The sequence below is a fragment of the Equus caballus genome, chromosome 21 (genome assembly GCF_041296265.1).
Source record: "Equus caballus isolate H_3958 breed thoroughbred chromosome 21, TB-T2T, whole genome shotgun sequence".
Taxonomy (NCBI): Eukaryota; Metazoa; Chordata; class Mammalia; order Perissodactyla; family Equidae; genus Equus; species Equus caballus.
Genome location: NC_091704.1, coordinates 66,791,931 through 66,813,475, shown reverse-complemented (window position 1 = coordinate 66,813,475; position 21,545 = coordinate 66,791,931). Strand labels below are relative to the sequence as shown.

The 21,545-nt window shown below is 44.3% G+C and overlaps 1 protein-coding gene across 3 annotated transcripts in view; it reads left to right on the top strand.

Annotated features, from left to right (window-relative positions):
- The first annotated feature begins 2,436 nt into the window (after positions 1-2,436).
- Positions 2,437-21,545, top strand: part of ADCY2 (adenylate cyclase 2) — a 404,157-nt gene continuing 385,048 nt past the window's right edge. For 2 of the 3 annotated variants that reach the window (XM_023625864.2, XM_023625863.2), the window contains exon 1: positions 2,441-2,820. In XM_023625864.2, the coding sequence (XP_023481632.1) occupies positions 2,599-2,820 (222 nt within the window). In that variant the 5' untranslated portion in view covers positions 2,441-2,598. Of the gene's footprint in view, positions 2,821-21,545 lie in introns of all 3 variants that reach the window. The other variant, XM_023625862.2, reaches the window with a different exon arrangement.

Genomic DNA, 21,545 nt, shown 5'->3' with positions numbered 1-21,545 from the left:
ACCTTTCCCTCACAAGTCTTTCAGTTCTTTTTCCCATAAACCTAATTACGGATTATTTACTTTTTCTTTCTTCTTGAGTGGGTGAAGGCAGACGTTTATCAATACAAGGGGTGAAAAAGCAGCAAGAATTGGAGAGAAGATGATAATTAGTATGTTGCTCCAACAGGAAAAGACTGGAAATGCACAACTCTGTCCAACCCAGAAAATTCTTGGGCAGCGCCGGAGAGAGAGAATGCACAGAAGAGAAGCTGCGTCTGACTTCCCACTCAGCCGTGCTGCCTTAGGAGGGCTCAGGTTCTGGGTATTTGCAAGCCCCATTCATCAGTGCTGTCATTGCAGCTTACTCTCGGAAGCACCAAAACCCTAAAATCCCGGGTCTAAAAGAACGAACCCAGCCCAATGGGTGGGTTGGAACCCACGGGAAAGGCTGAGGTTGGAATTACCCAGGTTACAGTCTCCAGCCAGGGTGGTGATACAGGGGAGGGCAGACAAGACCAGGCGGGGGCGGCAGACAACTAACCCGACACACAAGAGAGTTTAATTGTCCTGCTGGGGCGACAGGGTATCCGCCCAGGAGCCAACAGGAGACGTGCAGAGGGGAACTGTTCCCACTCGTTGCCTCCTCCCATTTGTTGGCCCCTCCAGGTCTCCGGCGGGACGGCAGGCCCAGGATCAGGTGAATCAGGACCCCCTGCCAAGGATCCAGCCTCCGGGACACGCCCCAGAGCCCAGCTCCCGCACCCCAGCCCAGCCAAGATCTCCTGCAGAGGGTGGCAGACCTGTGACTTTCTCTGGCCCCTACCCTCTGCGCAGAGCAGGCATTAACTCCTGCTAAAAATAAAACCCATGCAAAGCTCCCCTCTCCCTGTGTGGTCTGGGTCCCCGTCTCCCTGCATGGCCTGGGTCCTACAGTCACGGGGCACGCAGCTACCCAGCTCACATGTCCCTGCCCAGGAGGGGGATAGGACCGCCCTGGCGGGCTGCAGGGCAGCTGGGGAAGGTTTCCGAGGTGTTAGGCGATGCCAGGGCTCGGAGTCCTGAGTGCTGGTCGTCTACTGGAAGAGACAACAAGTGCCTAGGAAGGACTCCCTGGGCCGTTTGCTAGGGTCGTGTGAGAAGAGAGGGTCTCTGTGCCTCGGATTCCTTAGGCTTCTGGAGGAGGTGGGATTTGCGGGTCTTTGGGCCAGAAAACACTCTAATACGAGGAAACTTCCAGAAGGGTGGGCTTCTTTGGAGAACGCCGATGAGATCCCCTGTCCCCACGGCAAAACCTAGCGTCTGGACTCCCAGGTGTGTCGGGAGGGGACACTGCCCCCGCGCGCGTCTGCCCCCATGCGGCTCCAGCCGCGTCTCTGCCGCCTCCCGTACCCGGTTCCCAAAGGTGACATGGAGGGCGAGAATCCCAGAGGCGCTCCCCCCCCCCGCCCTGCGTCCAGCCACACTCTCCCGGTGCGCCCTCGCTGCCATCCGCGCCAGGCAGAACGGGCTCGGGGGCTCGGCGGGGAACATGGCGGGCCAGGGCGCCCCCTAAACCTCCGATCCGGAAAACCTTGGCCCATTGGGCATCCCCAAAGTGAGACTTAAGCTGAAAGTGCAGGGCGCGAGTGAGGCTGCCTGCCCGAGAACGCGCCGGGGTACAGCCTTCAGTCACACCCGCCTCACTCCTCCATTGCGCATTTGGGGCTGTTTTCTGCCAAGGGGACTCCTCGCGTCCCAGCGCCTTTCCGCCCCCTGCAGGGAAGTCTCCCTGCCCTGTGTGACAGTGAGAGGAGCGCGGGAATCCCCCCTTTGCTGAGCAGAGATGAAGAGAGTGGGAAACCCCTACCCACTAATGGGCTGGGGGGGGGGTAGGAGAACCCCCTCTTCGCGCTCCCAGATAGTGAAAAGGAGGAATTCCCTGCCGTCCTGAGTACCTCCCTGCTCAGCTCTCAGATAGAGAAGAAGAGTGTGGGAGCACCCCACCCCCCCGCAACCCAGTAAAAGGTTGGGGGGACTGCAGGGTGGGATTGCGCCCCTTGGCCGCGCTTTGAGCTAGTGGAGAGGAGGTTAGACGCCCCCGCAGTCCTCTGACCTAGGTGGCAAGTGTATGAGTGTGGGGGCGCAGAGAGGACATCCCCCCCCGCCCATGGCTGTGCTCTGAGGGACCTCTCTGTGGCTGAGTGTGGGAGGGCGGAAGAAGGGGACGTCCTGGGTGGGGCGCGGCCGGTGCCCCCCCCCCTCCCCGCGCCCTCCTCTGGATCCGCCAGTCCCTGGCCTCCCGCGGCGCGTGGCCCGGCCGTCGGGGGGCGGCGGTCGGCGGAGGCCGGGCTGCGCGGCGCAGGGTGGGGGGAGAGGCGGGCCGAGGGCCCCCAGTCGCACCCGCCCCCTCCCGCGCCGTGGCGGCCGCGCCGGCGCCTGGAGCTGCCCCCGAGGCCGCCGCCCGGCCCCCGCCCGCGCGTCAGCGCGCCCAGCCCGGGGCGCGGAGCTCCGCCCGCGCCGGAGGCCCCTGCGCGCAGCTCGGAGCGCGGGCAGCCGGGCCGGCCGAGGCGGCGCGGGGGTGGGACGCGGGCGGCGCACCCGGACCGGGCGCGCTCGGCGGGCGCCGCGCGAGCCGCCCCGATGTGGCAGGAGGCGATGCGGCGCCGCCGCTACCTGCGGGACCGCGCCGAGGCGGCGGCGGCGGCAGCGGCGGGCGGCGGCGACGGGCTGCAGCGGTCCCGGGACTGGCTCTATGAGTCCTACTACTGCATGAGCCAGCAGCACCCGCTCATCGTCTTCCTGCTGCTCATCGTCATGGGCGCCTGCCTCGCCCTGCTCGCCGTCTTCTTCGCGCTCCGGCTGGTGAGTGGCCCCCCTGCGGGATGGACCCCGCGCATTCCCAGTGCCCGAAAGGAGAGGGACCTAGCCCGCCGAGCCGCGTCCTGTCGAGGGCTGCCCCTCGGCCCGCAGCTCCCTGCCCCTCCTGCCGGCCCGCAGCCGGTCTGGCTCGGGCAAGGGCTCCGGGCAAGAGAAAAGTTTCCTTGGAAGGTTCTAACCAAAATAAAGTTGCCAGGGTGTCCACCAGGTGGACGGACAGGGCGTGTGGTTTTTCCATCTCAGCGCATCCGCTGGCAAACTCCGCTGCGCTTTGCCCCCGCGCTGCTGCCTGCAACATCCGCCCGAATGGGTCTCAATCCGAGTCAACCAGCGGGTTCTTGGCGAGGCCACTGCACGGCCCCTGAGCTGGCGTTTTAGTTTGGATTGGACGTTATCTAACGTTGTAAAAAACCTGCCTTGGGAAAGTGGTTAATAGCGAGGAAAATGAAAATAAGTATATTATTATACATCTTTGCCTTTAAATCTGTACGTATTTAGTGCCATAGACAGAAGGAGATGGGGTGTTGACCTGTTGTGAATCTTCATCCTCTGAGACCCTAAGGAACAAGCATCCGTGGACCATTGCTTTCCTGCTTCTAGAGAGGCAGTTAATCGTGTTGACTGTTTCGTACAGGTTGTTAAAGTGGATTTCATTACTAGAAGCATAATGCAACTCAACAGCTGATGTCAATTTTGCCAATTTATATTTTTCAAGCAGAAATCCTTGGCTGGCTCCCTTGAGCGGTGAGGGGAAATCTGTAGATGGCAGTAAACTTCCTGTTACTGATCATTCTGTTTGTGTGGTTCAAACTTTTACACCGCCTGCGACATGTGTGTGCAGATTTTGTGCCAGGCATGGATTATCCAGTGAGATATTTTTGATCAGTGGTTCATCTGGGGAAGTCTCCAGTGAATGACATTTTTGTAGCTTTTAGAATATAAATAGGCACCTATATTCGTGTCCACTGAGCAAATAAGTGGATGTTTGCTTATATTCCCCCAAGTGTGCAAAATAGCTGTCCTTGGTATTTGGCAATTTGGTTCTGTTATCTTGAGCCAGATGGTGCTCAAATGTTATGCATGAGAAAACTTGTTATCATCATGGGGTTCTTTAAAAAGTAAAGTTTTCTTTTCCCCCACGCCGCTGGAGAGGTGCTGTCTTATGATGGAATTCAGTGAGGGAAGAATGAAAAATAGAATGTAGGAGACCATGGTGCCACAGATCGTAAACTGGTTCTTATTCTATAAAACATAGAGCAGAGAGCACCTTTGGATCCTGTATTCTGGGTGTGGGTTCAGGGCAGTCCTCCCCCCCACCCCGTAACCAGCCTCCACTGCTCCCTGAGGTGGCATCTTTATCTGTCTTTGCCACTTTTAGGACCGAAAAGGACTCAGAGACTTCTGCTCAGTCTCATTGGCAAGCAGGATCTCTCAAAGCATCTGCTTTTCGTTCCTGTACTTGCAGGGAAGAAAACACGTCCGTTTTCCTCTGGAAATCTGTTCTGCCAGGACACTACTGCTTGTGATTCTGTTGAATCTGTAATTCAAACCCGTTCTGGCTTGTTCTCTTCTAAGTGGCAAAGGAGGAGCAGGTGATGGCCTATTTATAGTGCCATTAATATATTTAAAGACAAGTGTGAAGTTCATACCTCTCCTACACATACCACTTTGTTTTCTATGAGACAGATCTCTAATTTCTTAAACCTCATTGATAGGGATGTTCTTGAGTGGGTCGGTCAGACATTCAGTGTAGTGAAGCCAAAAGCACTCTTCTCTGGCTTGTCTTTGATCTTCGTGTTTGTGTTTCTTTACACAGTTCCTTTATGTCGCATTTCACCTAATGCAAATGCTGGAGTGTTATCTTTTTAAAAAGTTTATCCAGGTTTCTTCACTCTTCCTTGATAAATCAATCATTTCCACACTTTCCTGGCATTCAGCTAAATTGTTCTAAGCCCAAAGCGGGCACTTCCCATGGCATGGCTGTAGCCTAGGGTGAAGTCCAGAGACAGCAGAATGGATCCTGTTCTTTGCTGTACCTGGTCCATGGTCTGACTACTACGTACATCCTTCCAGGTGATGAGCTGTGCAGAAACATTCCAGAATCAGGGAGGGTGACTCGGTCTGGTGGGAAGGCTACCTTCAGGTGGGGACTGGGGTTGCAGGGCCAAGTGGATAGTGGGAAATGCCTGGGAGGAACGGGCACTATTCCCCGAAACTGGACTTTAGGAAGGACTGGGGCAAATCTGAGCTCCTGACAGCTCCTTTCTATTTTGCTTTTAGTAATATCAGAAACAGCAGTTCCACTTTCCAAAAAAATGCTCTCCATCCAGTTAGTCAAAGGTGGTTGGGGGGGGAGTGTTGGAAGGTGGGACAGTGTTAACACAGAGCTGTGTTCACATGGAGTGGGGTGAGTTCATTTCTCAGACTGGCCAGAGCTTGACTTCCAAGGGATCTACCTTGGGACGTGGAAATAGCTGCTTGGGGCCGGCCCAGGTTTCCACCTTCAAGCGCTTTACTAGAATAGCTAGGCTCTGATGTAATTCAGGAGCTCGACAGATCTATTTTTGCTGCCTGAAATCTTGGACAGTTTCCTTCTTTCCCATGAATCTGCCTGATTTCGATTTCCATTAGACTTCCATCAGTTCTTGTAGTAGAAAAAGTCTGGCAATTTTCTTACCGCACATCCACAGTCTCCTAGAACATTTGGATCACAAAATGATCTTAGCCTTGTCCAAGTACATAGTGATTTTTTGCTATATGTAATTGCCATTGTATAAATTGATCTGAAATATCTATTAAAAAGAAAAAAAGTCAGCTTTATCTTGACTTACTATTTCCCTAATTGACATTATTCACAGACTGATTTCACTTAATTTCAGTCGATCATCAATCCGTGATTCTGCATCATTGATCATGAAGTGAAAGTAACCTTCAAGGTGTTTTTATTATGCTGCAAAAATAAATTCTGAGTTGAAACTTCACTGTCTTGCTTAATTGTTTTCTCTATAAAAAGCTATTAAATAGGTTTAACCCTGTATTTGTTGAGAATTATCTAGACATGAAACAAAGTAAATAGAACACGACAGCATGTCTTAAATTTTAATATTCTGTTTAATAATATGAAAAATATTTTCTGTTGCTTATTATGGAAATTTTTAATCATAGTATTGGACATGAGCAAAATAAACTTGGCTTCAGAACACGTGGAACTAATGAGACCAAACGTTAAGTTCTAAGTCTTATGACGTCACTTCATTTTCCAGAACTGGTTCTCATTACTAAATGCATGAAAACCCTTTCTCAGAGTTAAATCATCTATCATTTATTATGTCCAGAATCAACCAGCTTTTCTCTAAATTTGCCTGTCATTGGTAGGAAAGGTTGGCATAAATTTTCTAGTTTGTCAAAATACCAGCTGGCTCCAGCCAGATTTGTTTTGGCTAAAATTTATGATTACAAATAGTATTTGAACCAGAGTAGAAAAATTTTATTCCCATAAATTTTGAATAGTTACATATTTACATAGAATAGTTGAATACATTGAATAGTTCCATAAAATAGATTTTTTTTTGTTTTTTAGTGTGATACTGAAACCTGTGTGAGTTTATCCTTTTACTAAATATATAACATGTATGATTTTGACAATATGATCTACTTTCTTGCTTTTACTGTGATTTGTTGTGCTAGGTCTTTAAAACAATAACCACAAGGACATTCCATTACAAATCAATTTTCCAGCATCAGGTATTTTTTCTAGGGGCAGATATATCAGAGTGTTTCTTTTATCTGTACATGGAGAAAGAATCTTAATTCTTCCAAAACAAACAAACCCAATCATTGTAGGGGGAAATTGGCTTTATCATTCCAGACAATATTTTGGCGCCCCCAGTGGGTGGAAGGATGTCAATGACAGAGTCAACCCTTCACCCCTTTCTTGGGTGGTGGAAGGCTGGAGAAGGCAGATAAATGTGCTTGGCATCTCCTCTAAGGTGCAGGAAATTCTGTGCGTACTTTCTCTAGTCCAGTAATTCTCAGAGTGGAGGGGAATAGTGCATGTTCGTAGGAATTGAAGTAGAGGTAGCTAAAGATGCATCTATCTATGAATTTCTATACATGCAGGAAAATCTTACTGGGCAGGTATTTGTAATTTGCAACCAGTAATTCACTAAGTCATTTTAGTTATAATTTAACTGCAGTATAAACAAAAGACAAGGAAAAACTGTAATACTCTGTTTGGAAAGTGGTTGCAATTTAGAGAGCTAGCAAGAAAGGATTTAGAAGCATCCTTTGGCTATTAAATTGCATAATTAACTATATGCACAGTAACTTGCCTTCTCCATTTAAAAAAGGCAGAGAGTGTAATGGTTAAGAGCATCCATTTGCGTTGGCATTTTGGCTTTGTCTCTTTCCGTCTCTGTGGTCTTGGGCAAATTGTTTAACCTCCTCATGCCCCAGTTTCCTTGTTTGTAAAAAGGAATGGTGCCTGCCTTGTAAGATGATGGTCCGAATTAGAACATGTGAAGCCCTTAGAACAGTGCCTGGCACAGAATGTGCCCTCGGGAACCGTTGTTGCTAGTGGGTCTTCTATAGTTGGATTTTCCTTGTTGCTGTGAAAGGACACGTGGTCACATATCATTAGAGCTGGAAGGGCACTCCTTCTACAGATGTGGAAACTGAGACCCAAAGAGGCAAGCTCATTTCTTCAAGGTCACACATTTGCAGTGCTGGACTAGGTGCGGGGTGTTTGACTTTTCCTGGGTGAACTTTCCTAGAGATCCCGGCAGGTCTACAATTCCCAGCTCTGGTCCTGGCACAGCAGCAGTTTTCCTGTTGAACTTTCATAGTGATATGAATGTCCTCAACCTTCCTTCTATGTAATGGACTTACATTTCAATTTTTTTTCTCTTTTAATGTTAAAAGAATGTGAGTAGAGATGCTTCCTCACGATTAACTCACTGAGGTAAGCATCATTTATTTTCATTATGCTGAATATTCCCAGTGTCTTCCCCATTAAACAAGAATCCGTTGTAGTTTTGCTTTTGTCGTCTGAGAAGTCGCTGGCATAAATACTGCAGCATGTAACCGTCATTCCTGTTGAGTTACATGTGAAACTTACCAATTCTTACTGATATTTTTTTTTTTATTAAAGATTTTTTTTTTATTTTTTCCTTTTTTTCCCCAAAGCCCCCCGGTACATAGTTGTGTATTCTTCGTTGTGGGTCCTTCTAGTTGTGGCATGCGGGACGCTGCCTCAGCGTGGTCCGATGAGCAGTGCCACGTCCGCGCCCAGGATTCGAACCAACGAAACACTGGGCCGCCTGCAGCGGAGCGCGGGAACTCAACCACTCGGCCACGGGGCCAGCCCCTCTTACTGATATTTTTAAATCAAACATTCTATTTAAAAGATAACACTGTTAGAGCTGATATATTACTCTGTTAAAGCATGAAACATGCTTCTATTAATCACTTTCATACGTTTGACTAGTAATTGTGGTAGGAGAGGCAAAGCCGGGTGTTTGGGCATAACCCACTGGTTTACTCATCCTTTCTATAACTTGATATTGGCATTGGCACAATCCATCGGACTTCACTCATTCCTTCCTTTGCTGATATTTACTGAGTGCCTACTAAGGCCAGCATGCTGGTGCTCCACCCTGAAGTAGCTGGTCTGTGACACACTGATGTGATCCCATAAACTACTGTTTACCTCTCTCAGATGGCCTGTCAGCCTGGACCCCAAGGCGTGAGGGTATCTGTATCTGGCTCCCTAGCTCCACAGTCTGTGCCCCAGTGACTCCCTCATCTCGAGGGGAGTGGCTTCAACCTCTCCTTCCTGAGCTTAAACCGTCCAGCCTTTGCTGCGCATTCTTATCTGTATTGGTTTCTGCCTCTGACCCCTACAAAGTTCATGAACTATATATATGAAATATTTTAACTGCTTTATCATCTGAAGTTCAGAAGAGTTTTGTGAGTTCGTCTTGTCTCCGCAACTAATGGTTAATTCTTTCAGGAAAGAAGCGTAGCACTCCCCGTATTTAACACAGCACTCAGCATGTCCCAGGTGCTTAATTACCATACGGGTAATTTATGGTGTAGGAACCTTTTCCTTAGCAGCAGTCATTTCCATCTTGTAGCCTCCTGGTAAGGGCTCAAACCTTTGTTGATGGAGTGGGATCAGGGTCTGTCAACCCTGGATCAATTTTGCCACTAGTGTTTGTTTCTGACAGATTAATTTCTCTGTCTTAGCCTCAGTGAATAACAACCCAGCCTGCGGAGATCTGTTGGGAATTAAGTAGGATAGACCACAGGAGCATTTAGCACAGTGCCGGGCACATATCGTACCCGAAACAAATGTAGGTCACTGTTATGTTTCTACCACAGAGGATTCTCCTTATCAGGGTCTCCTGTGGATGTCTTTCTGGCTGAAAACTAAATGAGTACTAGGATTTTTCAAACCTAGGTATGAAAGAGCTAGAAATGTGTTTCTATTTATGTGATCAGTGTTGTGCATATAACTTGGAGGTATTAAAAAAAGAGAGACAAGGAGAAGCATAGATTGTTTAATTAAGAGTCACATTTTGACATAAGTTTAATGTTCTCCAGCCAAATTGAACACTCATATTGACCTTCATGTTTTTAAATTTTTTTACTTTTGGATAATGTTACATACAGTTACCAAGAGTAGTAACATATTTACCATGGTTTCTTGATTAGCAAACTAGGAAATTGACACACACCTGGCAGTTCAGGTTTGCAATTACTAGGTGCATTTGGGAAGTGAGAAAGGATTGTTGAGTTAGCTTGTGTGTGTGGTCCATTTGTCCAAATTAAGACCTTGCTAATGTTGCTTCAGTGTCCTCTTTGTATAAGGGTACAATAAAAGTTTCAGGGACAGGAACAAGGAGCCTTTGGAGGAAGACTTCATTAGTTCCACTGTCACTGGCAATGTTACAAATAATTCTTTCTGTTCTGTCTTTTTGCTTGGGCTTATACGTCTGTCCCCAGGAGCCAGCCTCTGGTGAGAGAGTGATGGACACAGTAATGAGAGGCTCAACCTGAAAAACCTTTGTGGGCAGCTTTGCCAACCAGTTTTCTGACTCTGCCCAGGGTTCTAGAACGATGGCGCCAAGACTGAGAGAATGAGAAGATAGACTGGGGTCTCGGCTGTTAGGGATGCCTAAGGCCAGTTGTATCTCAGAGTTGAACGAGGTCACTTTAAAAAAACTTGTTGCTTGAAGTGGGAATTTTCAGTTATTAGCACAATTAAAATAGATTGAATGAATAATTTATTGCATTTGAAACATACAGACATAGACTACAATAGCTTCTTTTTAGAACATTGAAATTCTTGACATTTCTCAGGATGGTTATTATTGTCTGAGAGAATCTTGTGAATAGGTCAAGTCTCCAGGGTCTCCGCCCAACTGACGATAGTGGATCAGTATGATTGTCATGGGACCTCCTGACTGCAAGATCTTGGAGTTGGAGCTTCTGCCCATTTCCACCAATGTCCTTTACTATTGCTCAGACATGACCATGTCAGGATGTTACAGCTAGGACAAGCCAGAACTCAAAGGTGCTGGCTTTCATTCCTACGTGCTAACCCCCTAGACTCAATGATTGTGTGTGTGTTTGAAATGTCCTATATTGTTTTTTAAAGCTGTATGACAAACAAAAGGCAAAATAATTAAGATTTCAAGCTACTAGTGATCTGTGGACATTATAAAGGAAACAGAATTTTAGACCAGTTCATTCCTAGAATCAATAAAAGCTATTGATGTTAAAAATTCAGAGAAGAAAGAGATCAGGTGAACACAAATCAAAGAGATAGTGAAGAAATGTGTCCGTGGTTCAGACATACGGTGGACCTAATGTATTGTCCCTTCCCATCATCGACTTACAGTGAATTCAGATGTATATAACATGTGTTCTTTGGAATTGAATTTTAGGTACACAGAATGTGATGTCTCACTTGATTAACCTAATTACTCTTTGATTCTTGAGCACAATCCTCATTGATCTCTATCTGGCTTGCTTATTTATTTATACTAAAATAAACACTGGTGAACTCAGTCCAAACTAGAATGTCTCTAATAACATATTTCGATCTGTATGCTACACCTGCCCCATTCTCTTATCTACCTTCAGAAGTAAAATGTATACGGCACTTTTTTTTTTTTCTTGAGGAAGATTAGCCCTGAGCTAACTACTGCCAGTCCTCCTCTTTTTTGCTCAGGAAGCCTGGTCCTGAGCTAACATCGTGCCCATCTTCCTCTGCTTTATACATGGGATGGCTACCACAGCATGGCGTGCCAAGCAGTCCCATATCAACACCCGGGATCCAAACCGGCGAACCACGGGCCACCGAGATGTGGAAGGTGCGAACTTAACCGCTGTGCCACCGGGCCAGCCCCTGTATATGGCACTTTTTATTTATCATTCCCTTGCTTTTCTTTCAGTTCATTTTATCACATACACACACATATATATCATATACATACACATATCGTATGTGTATGGTATATATGTGGTATGAGGTAGTGATCAAAATCCATTTATGTATTTTTCCTTGTGGAGAATGAATTTTTATTGATCTATTTTAGTTAATCCTTTTCTCACATCTGTCATATATCAAAATTCCATATATGAGTGGTTTGTTGTGGGCTATTAAGTTTTGGTTTTATCCTATAATATTGTGTGCACGCACGCACACAAACATACACACAGTATGATTACTGAAGCTTTATGATAAGTATTTATATTAAGCAGGGCAGGTAACATTCAACTCCTTCAAAAGTTTCTTGGTTATTCTTGACCTTTTGTTCTTCCATATAAACTTTACAATCGCCTTATGTCAACTCCATAGGAAAAAACTCTATTGGGATTTTGTTAGTATCATTTTGAATCTGTTGATTCATTGCTGAGAATTGGTATTTATGATATTAAACTTTTCTATCCATGAACATGGGCCGTCTCCCCATTCACTTGTGTGCTTCAGGAAAGTTTCGCAGTTTTCTGTATGCTGCTCTTACTTCTCCATCCAAAAAGATATTTTGTAGTTTGTTGTTTACCATAAATGGTGTTTTAAAAATTATGATTTTTCTTATTTTGTTGCTGATGGAAAGTGATACAGTTGAATTTTGGATATCAATTTTATATGCAGGCAACTTGTTATCATATCCTTTTTATTACTAGTAACTGAAATGCAGATTCTTTCAGGTTTCCTCTACAGACAATCATGTCTTCTGCAAATACTGAGAGTTTTATTTCCTCTTTTGCAGGACTAAGGCCTTTCATTTCTTTTTCTTGCATTATTAAGCTGGTGAGGAACTCTAATATGATATTGGCAGAATTGGTGATTGTGGGTACCCTTGCATTTTCTTAATTTTAAAGGGAATTCCTTCATAGTTTATCCTTTTAGGATGATGTTGGTTGTAGGTTTTTGTAGATATCCTTTGAGATTACCTTTTATTCTAATTTACACAAAAGTTTAAAAGTGATTCGGTGTTGAATTTTACCAAATTGGGGTAAATGTATGCTTTTTGGGTTTTTTTTAATCTGCCAGTGTAATAAATAATAGTTATAGATTTTATAATATTAAACAATTTTCATATTCCTGAGAGAAATTCAGTTTTCATGATATCTCTTATAAAATGTTGAATTCAGTGTGCTAACATTTTGTGTAAGAGTTTTGCAAATATGTTCTTCGGTGAAATGAGTTTGGAAAATTCCTTTATCGAATTGTCATTTTTCTTTTAATTAAAGTTTTGCTAGTCTTATAAAATAAGTCAGGGAGCATGCCTTATTTTTCAGTTTTCTAGAACAGTTTTCTCTATGTTGGAAAGAGTTGATAGAATTTGCTTAGAAAACCACGTGGGCCTGTTGCTTTCTTTGTCTAAATTTCACTTTAGTATCTTTGATGGTAATAGGATTATTTTGTATTTCTAATTTGAGACAGTTTCTTGAGACTAATTCTTGAGTCAGTTTCAATATGATTTTTCTAGAAATTTTTGCATCTCATCCAAATTCTGAAATTTAATGGCATGCATCTGATAATACTGTTCTCATTTTAGCACTTTACGTATACTCTATCTCTGATTTTTACTTATAATGTTATTTTTACAGGCTTTCTTTTTTTCCTTACTTAGTCTCATCAGATCTCTATTTTATTTTAACTTTTTCAAGAACCTTTCTTTGTCTTTGCTGATCCTCTCTATTGCATTTTTGTTTTCTATTTTGTTTGTTTCTGCTATCTTTTTTATTTTTATTTTTTTTGAGGAAGATTAGCCCTGAGCTAACTACTGCCACTCCTCCTCTTTTTGCTGGGGAAGCCTGGCCCTGAGCTAACATCGTGCCCATCTTCCTCTACTTTATATGTGGGATGCCTACCACAGCATGGCGTCCCAAGCGGTGCCATGTCCACACCCGGGATCCGAACTGGCGAACCCCAGTCGGCCGAGAAGCGGAATGTGTGAACTTAACCGCTGCGCCACTGGGCCGGCCCCCTTCTGCTGTTATCTTTATTAGTTCTTGTATGAGTCAGAACATAATAGATTATGCTATGGAAACAAACAACTCCAAAATCTTAGTGGCTTAGCACAACAAAGGTTTATATTTTGCTCACTCTACACAGTAAATGGGAGTGAGCAAGGGGACTCTCCCATGGCAGTCATGCCAGGATTCAGAATGAAGGAAGCTGCACCTCAGAACATCTTTCCTTCCTCACTTGCTATACCAGGGAAGAAAAGAGTGTTTCAGTGTCTTGCTACTGGCAATTGACGTCTTCCACCTGGAAGTGACATATCGCTTTCATTCATTTTTCATTGCTGAGAGTAAGTATTCTATTTCTCTACTGCTGCATAAAAAAACCCACAAAACTTAGTAAGTGGAAACAACGACATCCTTTATTTCCTCCTGAGTCAGCAAGTTGGGCAGGTTGGCAGTGGAAGCTCATCCTTGCTCCATGTGTCAGCTGGGGTGGCTTAAAGGCTGGGAGCTGGAGTCCCCTTCAGACTTGTTCACTTTTATATGCAGTGGTCAATGCTGGCTGGCAGCTGAGATTCAGTTGGGACTGTAGGCTGGAACACCTTCATATGACCTTTCCACATGGTTACTTGGCTTCTTCACAGTGTGGTACTGGATTCTAAAAATGATCATCCTAAAAGAAGAAGAGGGAAGTACATGGAATTCTTATAATCCTGTCTCTGAAGTTAGATAATACCAGTTTTACCATAGCTTATTGGTTGAAATGTCACAAAGATCTGCACAGATGCAGTCAAAGGGGACATAGAACCTCGCTTGATGAGAGGAATGTCAGTTGCATGTAAGATGGGATGTGGTGTGGCCTCATCTGTGGAAAATACAGTCTGCCCCAGTACCTTGTATGGCCATGTCAAACTTCATATGCCTGGAAGGAGGGCATATCAGTTAGCTTGTGCTGTGTGACAACCACTCCAAAATTTAATAGGTTGGAGTAACTACCCTTTTATTTAGCTCACAATTCTGTGGGTCAGCTCTTGGCTCTTCTGATCTACCTGCTCACTTGATCTCTGCTGGTTGATTTCATGTCTGTGTGGTCAGTGACAGGTCTCTTGGTAGCTGGATCATCTAAGGTGGCCTCATTTACATGTGTGGCCAGTTGTCAGGCTGTCAGCTAGGGCTGTTGGATAAGATGATGGGGTCTCTGGGCTACATGTCTCTGCTCATTTAGCAGGCTAGCCTGAGCTCCTTGCAGGGAATTCACAGGGTTCTATAAGAGCAGGGGGGAAGAGGACAAGCCCCAGGAATTTTGAAGTCTTTGTGTCATGCAGCTGTCATCAGATTGGCCAAAGAGAGTCACACGGCCAGGGTCAGAGTCACTGTAGGAGAGAATTACACCAGGGCATGAACACAGGCAAGGGGATTAGTGCACCCAGTTTTGCTGACAAAACCACAACAGAGTGGTGAACTAGAATGCTTATCAGCCCTAATTACTACTACAGTCCACCTACCCGGTCACCAAATATTTAGTTTACTCCTTCCCAAAGAAAACGTACATATCCCTTTCTCAAGAGTGATAACCCAGAAGTCCCATCCACTAATGAAAGGAAGCTCAAAGTCTAGGATCTCTGAGTGAAGGACACTAGTTTGTTCAGAGGGAATGCTGAACAGTCATGTCTATATAAAGTCTGAATGTGGCTTCTCTTGATCTGGAGACCTATGGACTAAAAAGACTTGTTATCAACCATCCAGTTTACAAATGGCAACCACAATAAACTCTCCCATCATCCCAAGGGAAGATTGACGCACATTGGTCTCTGGTTTGTAGCAGTTCCAAATCCCCAGGGCAGGCAGTTTGAGGGCCCCAGGCCCTGGGCCTGGGGATTGCTTCTTCATTAGACCAAGATTCTTGCCCTGGAAATGGTCCCCTTGTCTGTTGTTTTCTGTGACATCTGAACCTGCCCTTTGGGAGGTTCTTCCTTGTTTACCATCCTCTTGACAACATCTGGATTGAGTGTTAGGGAGTATGCCCTAGCTGAGGACTGAGCAGTTTTCTCCGCCCATTTCCTACCATAGATAGAGACCCAAATTTCCTTTAAGTCTCGAAAAGCCATAGTAAAAGTTGACATTTCTTTTGGAAGCAAAAATCACTCAGAACAACTTCTACTTCTTATCTGTTTAATTTCAGTCATCTTCAGGTGTCAGTGGCCATAGCCGTAGTTCTTCTCAAGACACATTTCTTAGATTTGCTATGTTTCTTTACCTTCTCACCCCATCTCTCTCTCTCTCTTTTTTCTGTGTGTGCTTTTAGCCTCTTTGGGAAACACTCTGGTTCTCTTTTCTCTGCACCATTTTGTCCAATCAAAAGGATTTACTGGCACTATACTCTTACCTGGACTTTACTCTGAGATGCCTTAATCCATCCATTTGCCACAGTGGGTTTGGTTTTTCCCCCCGCATGGCTGAGTTTTAGTCAGCCTTTCTAAGTCTAGGAACGCGTTTTATCATTGACTGAGTGGGACTGAGGAGCACTCCCTCTTCCAGCCTGACAAACCCATGTAATCCTACACTGTTTGGCTTCCTTTTCATTCCTCCTCATAACTGAGCAGTTATTTTCTGATCTTATCTTTTCCTTGTAGTACCTTAACAAATGCAGTCAACAGCAACGAAGCCACACTTGTAACATTTTATTTAATGACCTCTTCTAGATCAGGGCTCAGCAAGACTCTGGCGTGGGCTCAAATCTGACCCACTGCCTATTTTTTCAGAGGAAGTTTTATTGGAATACAGCCTGACCATTCATTTCCATATGATCTATGACTGTGTTTAAGGAACAGCAGCAGAGTTAAATTGTGTGACAGTGACCATATGGACTGAAGAAAGCTTAAAATATTTATGATCTCATCCTTTACCAAAAAAGTTCACCGAGCCCTACTCTAGACTTACAATCCTATTAAGGCATCTTTTGTCATCCAAGATAAAGCAGTTGACCAAATGTTGGACCATTGCTTACCTTGGGTTGCCATTTTTCCATCTTTGATGACATTTTCCTTGCTGCTTCTGCCACCTAGCAGCTATCAATGCTACACATTTTAGGTTTTATTGGAGCAGCATCCTATTTCATGTACTAATTTTTGTTATCAGTAAAAATGTTATAAATTGTGATGGGTTAACAAACAAACCCCAAATTTGGCTTAACACACCAGAGGTTTATTTCTTGCACACATATTCTGGCCAGAGTGGGCCAGGAGGGAAGTTCTGCTCATCTCAGTTACTCGGAGAGCTGGGCTGTAGGAGTCTTCCTGGTGACATGGTCTTTGCACCATGGCAAGGAAACAGCCGTGGGCCTCACTCTGGCATTTACATCCCTCTGCCCAGGAGAGCGACACTTTAGTCCTGCTCACATTTTATTGCCTGAGCATGGTTACTTCTAACTTCAGAGGAGGTCAGGAAGTGCTCCCTGGAGGAACCCAGAAGGAGGGAATGGGGCATATTTCTGAAGGTCCCTGACCACCATGTCTTCCTTCTTTTGGTTTCTTTTTTGTAACTTTTCCTAGTTTCTGAAGGTGATACTTAGGTCACTAGTTTTCAGCCTTCTGTTTTCAGTATAAAGCTTAGCACCAGAAGGGAGCTTTGGGATCAGCAGAGAAGTAACCGGTGGGAGCTTGCCAGGAAATCTGAGAAGCCGAGCACATGTAACTTCTGGCCGAAGACAGCCCCCACAGGGGAATTCGTGGGAGGCTGTCACCTTCACCTGACACCACCTCTGTAAGTGCGCAGCCAAATATCCGGTGAGGAGCCCAGTCTGGGCTTCTGAGGTCAGAGTGCTGCCTGTGGAGCAGCGGAGAGCAAGGGCAGGCTGGAACCCACTAGGCTTGTCCGTGTGTTTCTCCAGCCATACCTGACCCGGCAGGCCATCCTTCCTGGGGGCTGCTTCCTGTCCACCTCCCAAATCTTGGGCAAGTGCCTCCTTAGGCCAACTCTCACCCTGGGAAGGGGATTCTGAGAAGTAGCTTTAACCAGTCTGACAATAGAACAATCCAGCACAGTCTACTGCTTGTCAACTGGGCATCACATATGCCTCTCTTAACTATATTTTACTTCTGAATACAGAAAATAGCAGAATCATGCTTCAACCTAGTATGATACAACTGTTCTTTGTACAACCGAAGATACACTAACCATGTCCCTAAAAGAGGATATAAAGGAGCATTTTGTCCATTTTAATGACGTTTATTTCTCTTCTAAGTAACAGTCCCTTTAAAGATTCTGTTTCTTGTATACTTGGATATAAAGGCTATTAATACACTATAAATATATCATAGGCAGAAGGAGAAAGAAAAATTAATAATTTAATATGCACATGCACAAAAATATATTCATGTCAAACCAAGGAAGAAATATTTATAATTACTACCATCCTCACTTCTACAACTGATCACGTGGAAGTGGCTGGTGTTTTAACTTCTTGCTTCCACTATCCATTCCATATTCCCTTTGCCCTGTCCTAGCATCTTATCTGGTCATATTTCCTTGCCTGGTGGGATGACACTCCACATGGTACTTTGCAGTTAGACAGTATTTATTGTTAGACATTTCCATGAACTTTTATCACAGGACATGGAGCACCGGGAGACACCCTGATGATCTTCTGCTTCTGATTCTAGTCATCCTCTTTCCTGCCCGCGTTGTGTATTAGTGACTCAATTTTCCTTGATAGTCGTGATCAGTAGCCCCAGCCAGTGCCAAAAGCTCTTCTCTGCCCATTGATTCGGTGACATTAGTAGTCTAGAGTGGCCAGATAGCAATCTGTCTCCAGTTTAATGGAAACATTATTGAGTTTCCTGGTGGAGACAATTTTCCTTGGGCAACTAAGCCTTCTAAATTGGAACAGCTCAAATTTACAGAAATGGGAATTATGACATTTTGCTAGAGGATCATTAATAGGGCAGCCACTCTTATTTCCACCCCTTGATTCCCAGACCTGTGGATCCTGGCTCTTGGAGAACCAGTGCCATGTATTGGTTGCTGTTTCAGAGCATCTGCTGCATCCTGGAAGACATTCCCCCAGCCCCACAAGGTGTTGCCCACAAGCAGGCCCCCTAACTGAGTCTTTAGAAGGTCTTTCCTCCTTCACTCAAGGAAGCTGCTTCAGGGCAATGAGCAAGGTAAGACCAGTGAATTCCAAGAGCATGAGCTCATCGTCACACTTCATTTGCTGTAAACTGAATGTTTCGGTCAGAAGTGATGCTGGGTGAAATTTCCTGTGAGTGAATACTGTATTGTACAAGTCCACATGTGGTGATTTGGGCAGGAGCTTTGTGGACAGGAAAGCAAAACCCATCTCTGGAATAAATTGAATTCAAGTAAGAACAAAGTGCTGCACCTTCCATCGTGGAAGTGGTCACTTATAATCAACCTGCCATAGATGGCTGGCTGGTCCTCTAGAGAATGATACACGTAAGGGGCTCAGAGGTTTACTGCTTCAGTTGTCTCCTGCAGGACCACCTATAATCCAGACCTAGATTTTTATTTCCTCAGGCAGCTGGTCATAGGGAACTCTCTGTGAGGACATAGGTACAGATTCAGAGAGAGAGAGGAGGCAGTGTGGCAGGAGTAGAGGCTATGAGTATCTGTGGCATTTGCTCATGCAAGTTACTTGTGCCTTCAGAACCTATCTGAGCCCTGGTTTGTGCATACCACCTCCATTTGATGATGAGATGCTACTGTACAGATCCAACTTCATAGCCTGGAGGGTCACGCAGCACTCCATCAGTGATGGGAATCTTCAATGGGATTTGGTGGTCTGTGGTCAGCGTTCAATTTCTTCTGGGGTCTGATAATAAGCCTGCATCTGTTTCTCAAGAGGAGAATAAAAATCTGCAGAATCACTAAGGCACCTTCATAAAGCACTGGTTTGAGTGGAAAAGTGAGAGCTTACAGGGAGATCTGTGAAGACAAACACAACTAGTCACCCAAAGGATAAGCAAGATGGAGGAGCTCAGTGGAAAGGTCTCTGGAAATCTCTTGCTTCTATGTAGCTACTACCTCTGTGCTTTTGTAGACGGGTCTCTGCTGGGCCACTGTTCACCAGCAGCCAGAAATTGGGCAGAAGAGCAGGATATGGGGCAGGGGAGGGGGAGGACAAGCTGAAGCCTGCCTACACCTCTGTGACTGCCCATAGTCATATCTAACTGCAAAGACCTTAGGGGAGAAGGTGCTTCACTTTTGCATCCCAAATCTGGCACAAATTCCTCTTCTGTTCAACTCTAACCAAGAGCCATAAAGGGAAGTGGGTTCTGGGAAATGTAACTCCCAGCAAAACCAAATTGACAATAGAACAATTCAGCTGAACTTTGAAGATTTCCTCCAAGCACCGGTTTCCCTCCAAGCACCGCTTTTCCTGCACACCACAAATGTTGATATGTACTGTTTTCATTATTCTTTTTAAATTCGTGTTATGATTTCTGTTTTGATCCAAAAATTATTTAGAGTTGTGCATCTTATGTTGTTACAAATATGTGGTAATTTTTAATTTATGATTTTGTTTTAAACTTCTAATTTGAAATTGTTGTGATCAAAGAATATGGATCTCTATGATACTTCTTAGCAATTTTTTGCAAGTTTCCTGGTACATGATTTTTATAAATATTCCATGTGCACTTGAGAAGAATACTGTTCTTCCTAAGGTTGGATGTGGAATTCTGTATTGTCAATTAAGTCAAGCTTGCTAATTATGACTTTCAAAATATTTGCATCTTTTATTTATTTATTTATTCATTTATTTATTTATTTTGTTTGCTTGACCTATCAATAGTTGGATGGAGATATTGAAATCTGCTCTTTGTAGATTAGTTTACTTTTCCATTTAGTTCTGTACATTTTTGCTTTATATGTTTTGAGGCTATTTTATTGGATTTTTAGGTGTTTAAAATTGTTATAATTGCCTAGGAATAGAGCATTTTGTCTTCATCCTTAATTTTTTTTTACTTAATGCATATTTTGTAAGATATTGAAATAGTTATTTTCCATCTCTTTATTTTCAACCTTTCTTTGTCTTTTTGCTTAAACGTGTCTTGTAAATAGCATAGCGTTGAGTTTTGTTTTATAATCCAATCTGAGAATGTACTTTTTAGTTGGAAACTTCAAAGCACTTATTTCGTTGTGATTATTGATATGTTTGCACTTGTTTGTCCCATTTTACTGCTTTGCTATCTATTTGTCCCAATTACTTCCCCTTTCTCCTCTTTTATCTTTTGGCTTGATGCTTTTTTCTTCTCTCTTGTTTTTTTCCCTCTGATGATTTGGAATTTATGCATTTATTTGTATTCTTTTAATGATCACCTTTGAAATTGTACCATAATAAAGATTTCAAGTTGGTCAGTCTTGACACTTAGATCATTAAATGACTTTGGAGGGGGCCGGCCTGGTGGCACAGCAGTTAAGTGTGCACGTTCCGCTTCGGCGGCCCAGGGTTCATTGGTTCAGATCCCGGGTGTCGACGTGGCACCGCTTGGCAAAAGCCATGCTGTGGTAGGCGTCCCATATATAAAGTCGAGGAAGATGGGCATGGATGTTAGGTCAGGGCCAGTCTTCCTCAGCAAAAAGAGGAGGATTGGCAATAGTTAGCTCAGGGCTGATCTTCCTCAAAAAAATAAATGAATAAATAAAAATAAAAATAAAAAAATAAATGACTTTGGAACACTTTATCTCTAGTTTTTCTTCTCCTAGCTTTATTAGTCTTACTATTAAGTATTTCAATTCTATCTTTTTAAACCCAGCAGTTAGACATTCATTGTTGTTGTTTCAGATGGACGATGTGTATTTTGTTGTAGCACTGTGTGTGCCAGTATGTCTGCTCACCTCCTTTTGTATTGTACAGTCTTTTTAGGATTAATTTTGTAGAAGTTCTTTTACAGAGAGTTTCTTGATGCTAAATTCCTGCTAAAAATGATTTATCTGTAAATCCTTGTGTTTTTGCTCTCAAAAAAAAGACAACCAAACTGGTTTCTTGGCTGAATGAGATGGATTGTTACTTTTGTTCAGTAATTTGTCCTTACTGTCTTGCACTGTTGACATTTCTGCCCTTGTGCTGTTGATCTTTGTGGGTGATCCTTCCTCTCTCTTTGGCCACTCTAAGGATCTTCTTTTTATCTCTAACAGTTTGCGTTTTTACCATCATACCGTATATATGCTTGTCTAACTGGCTTTCTGGAGTTGTAGATCCATGG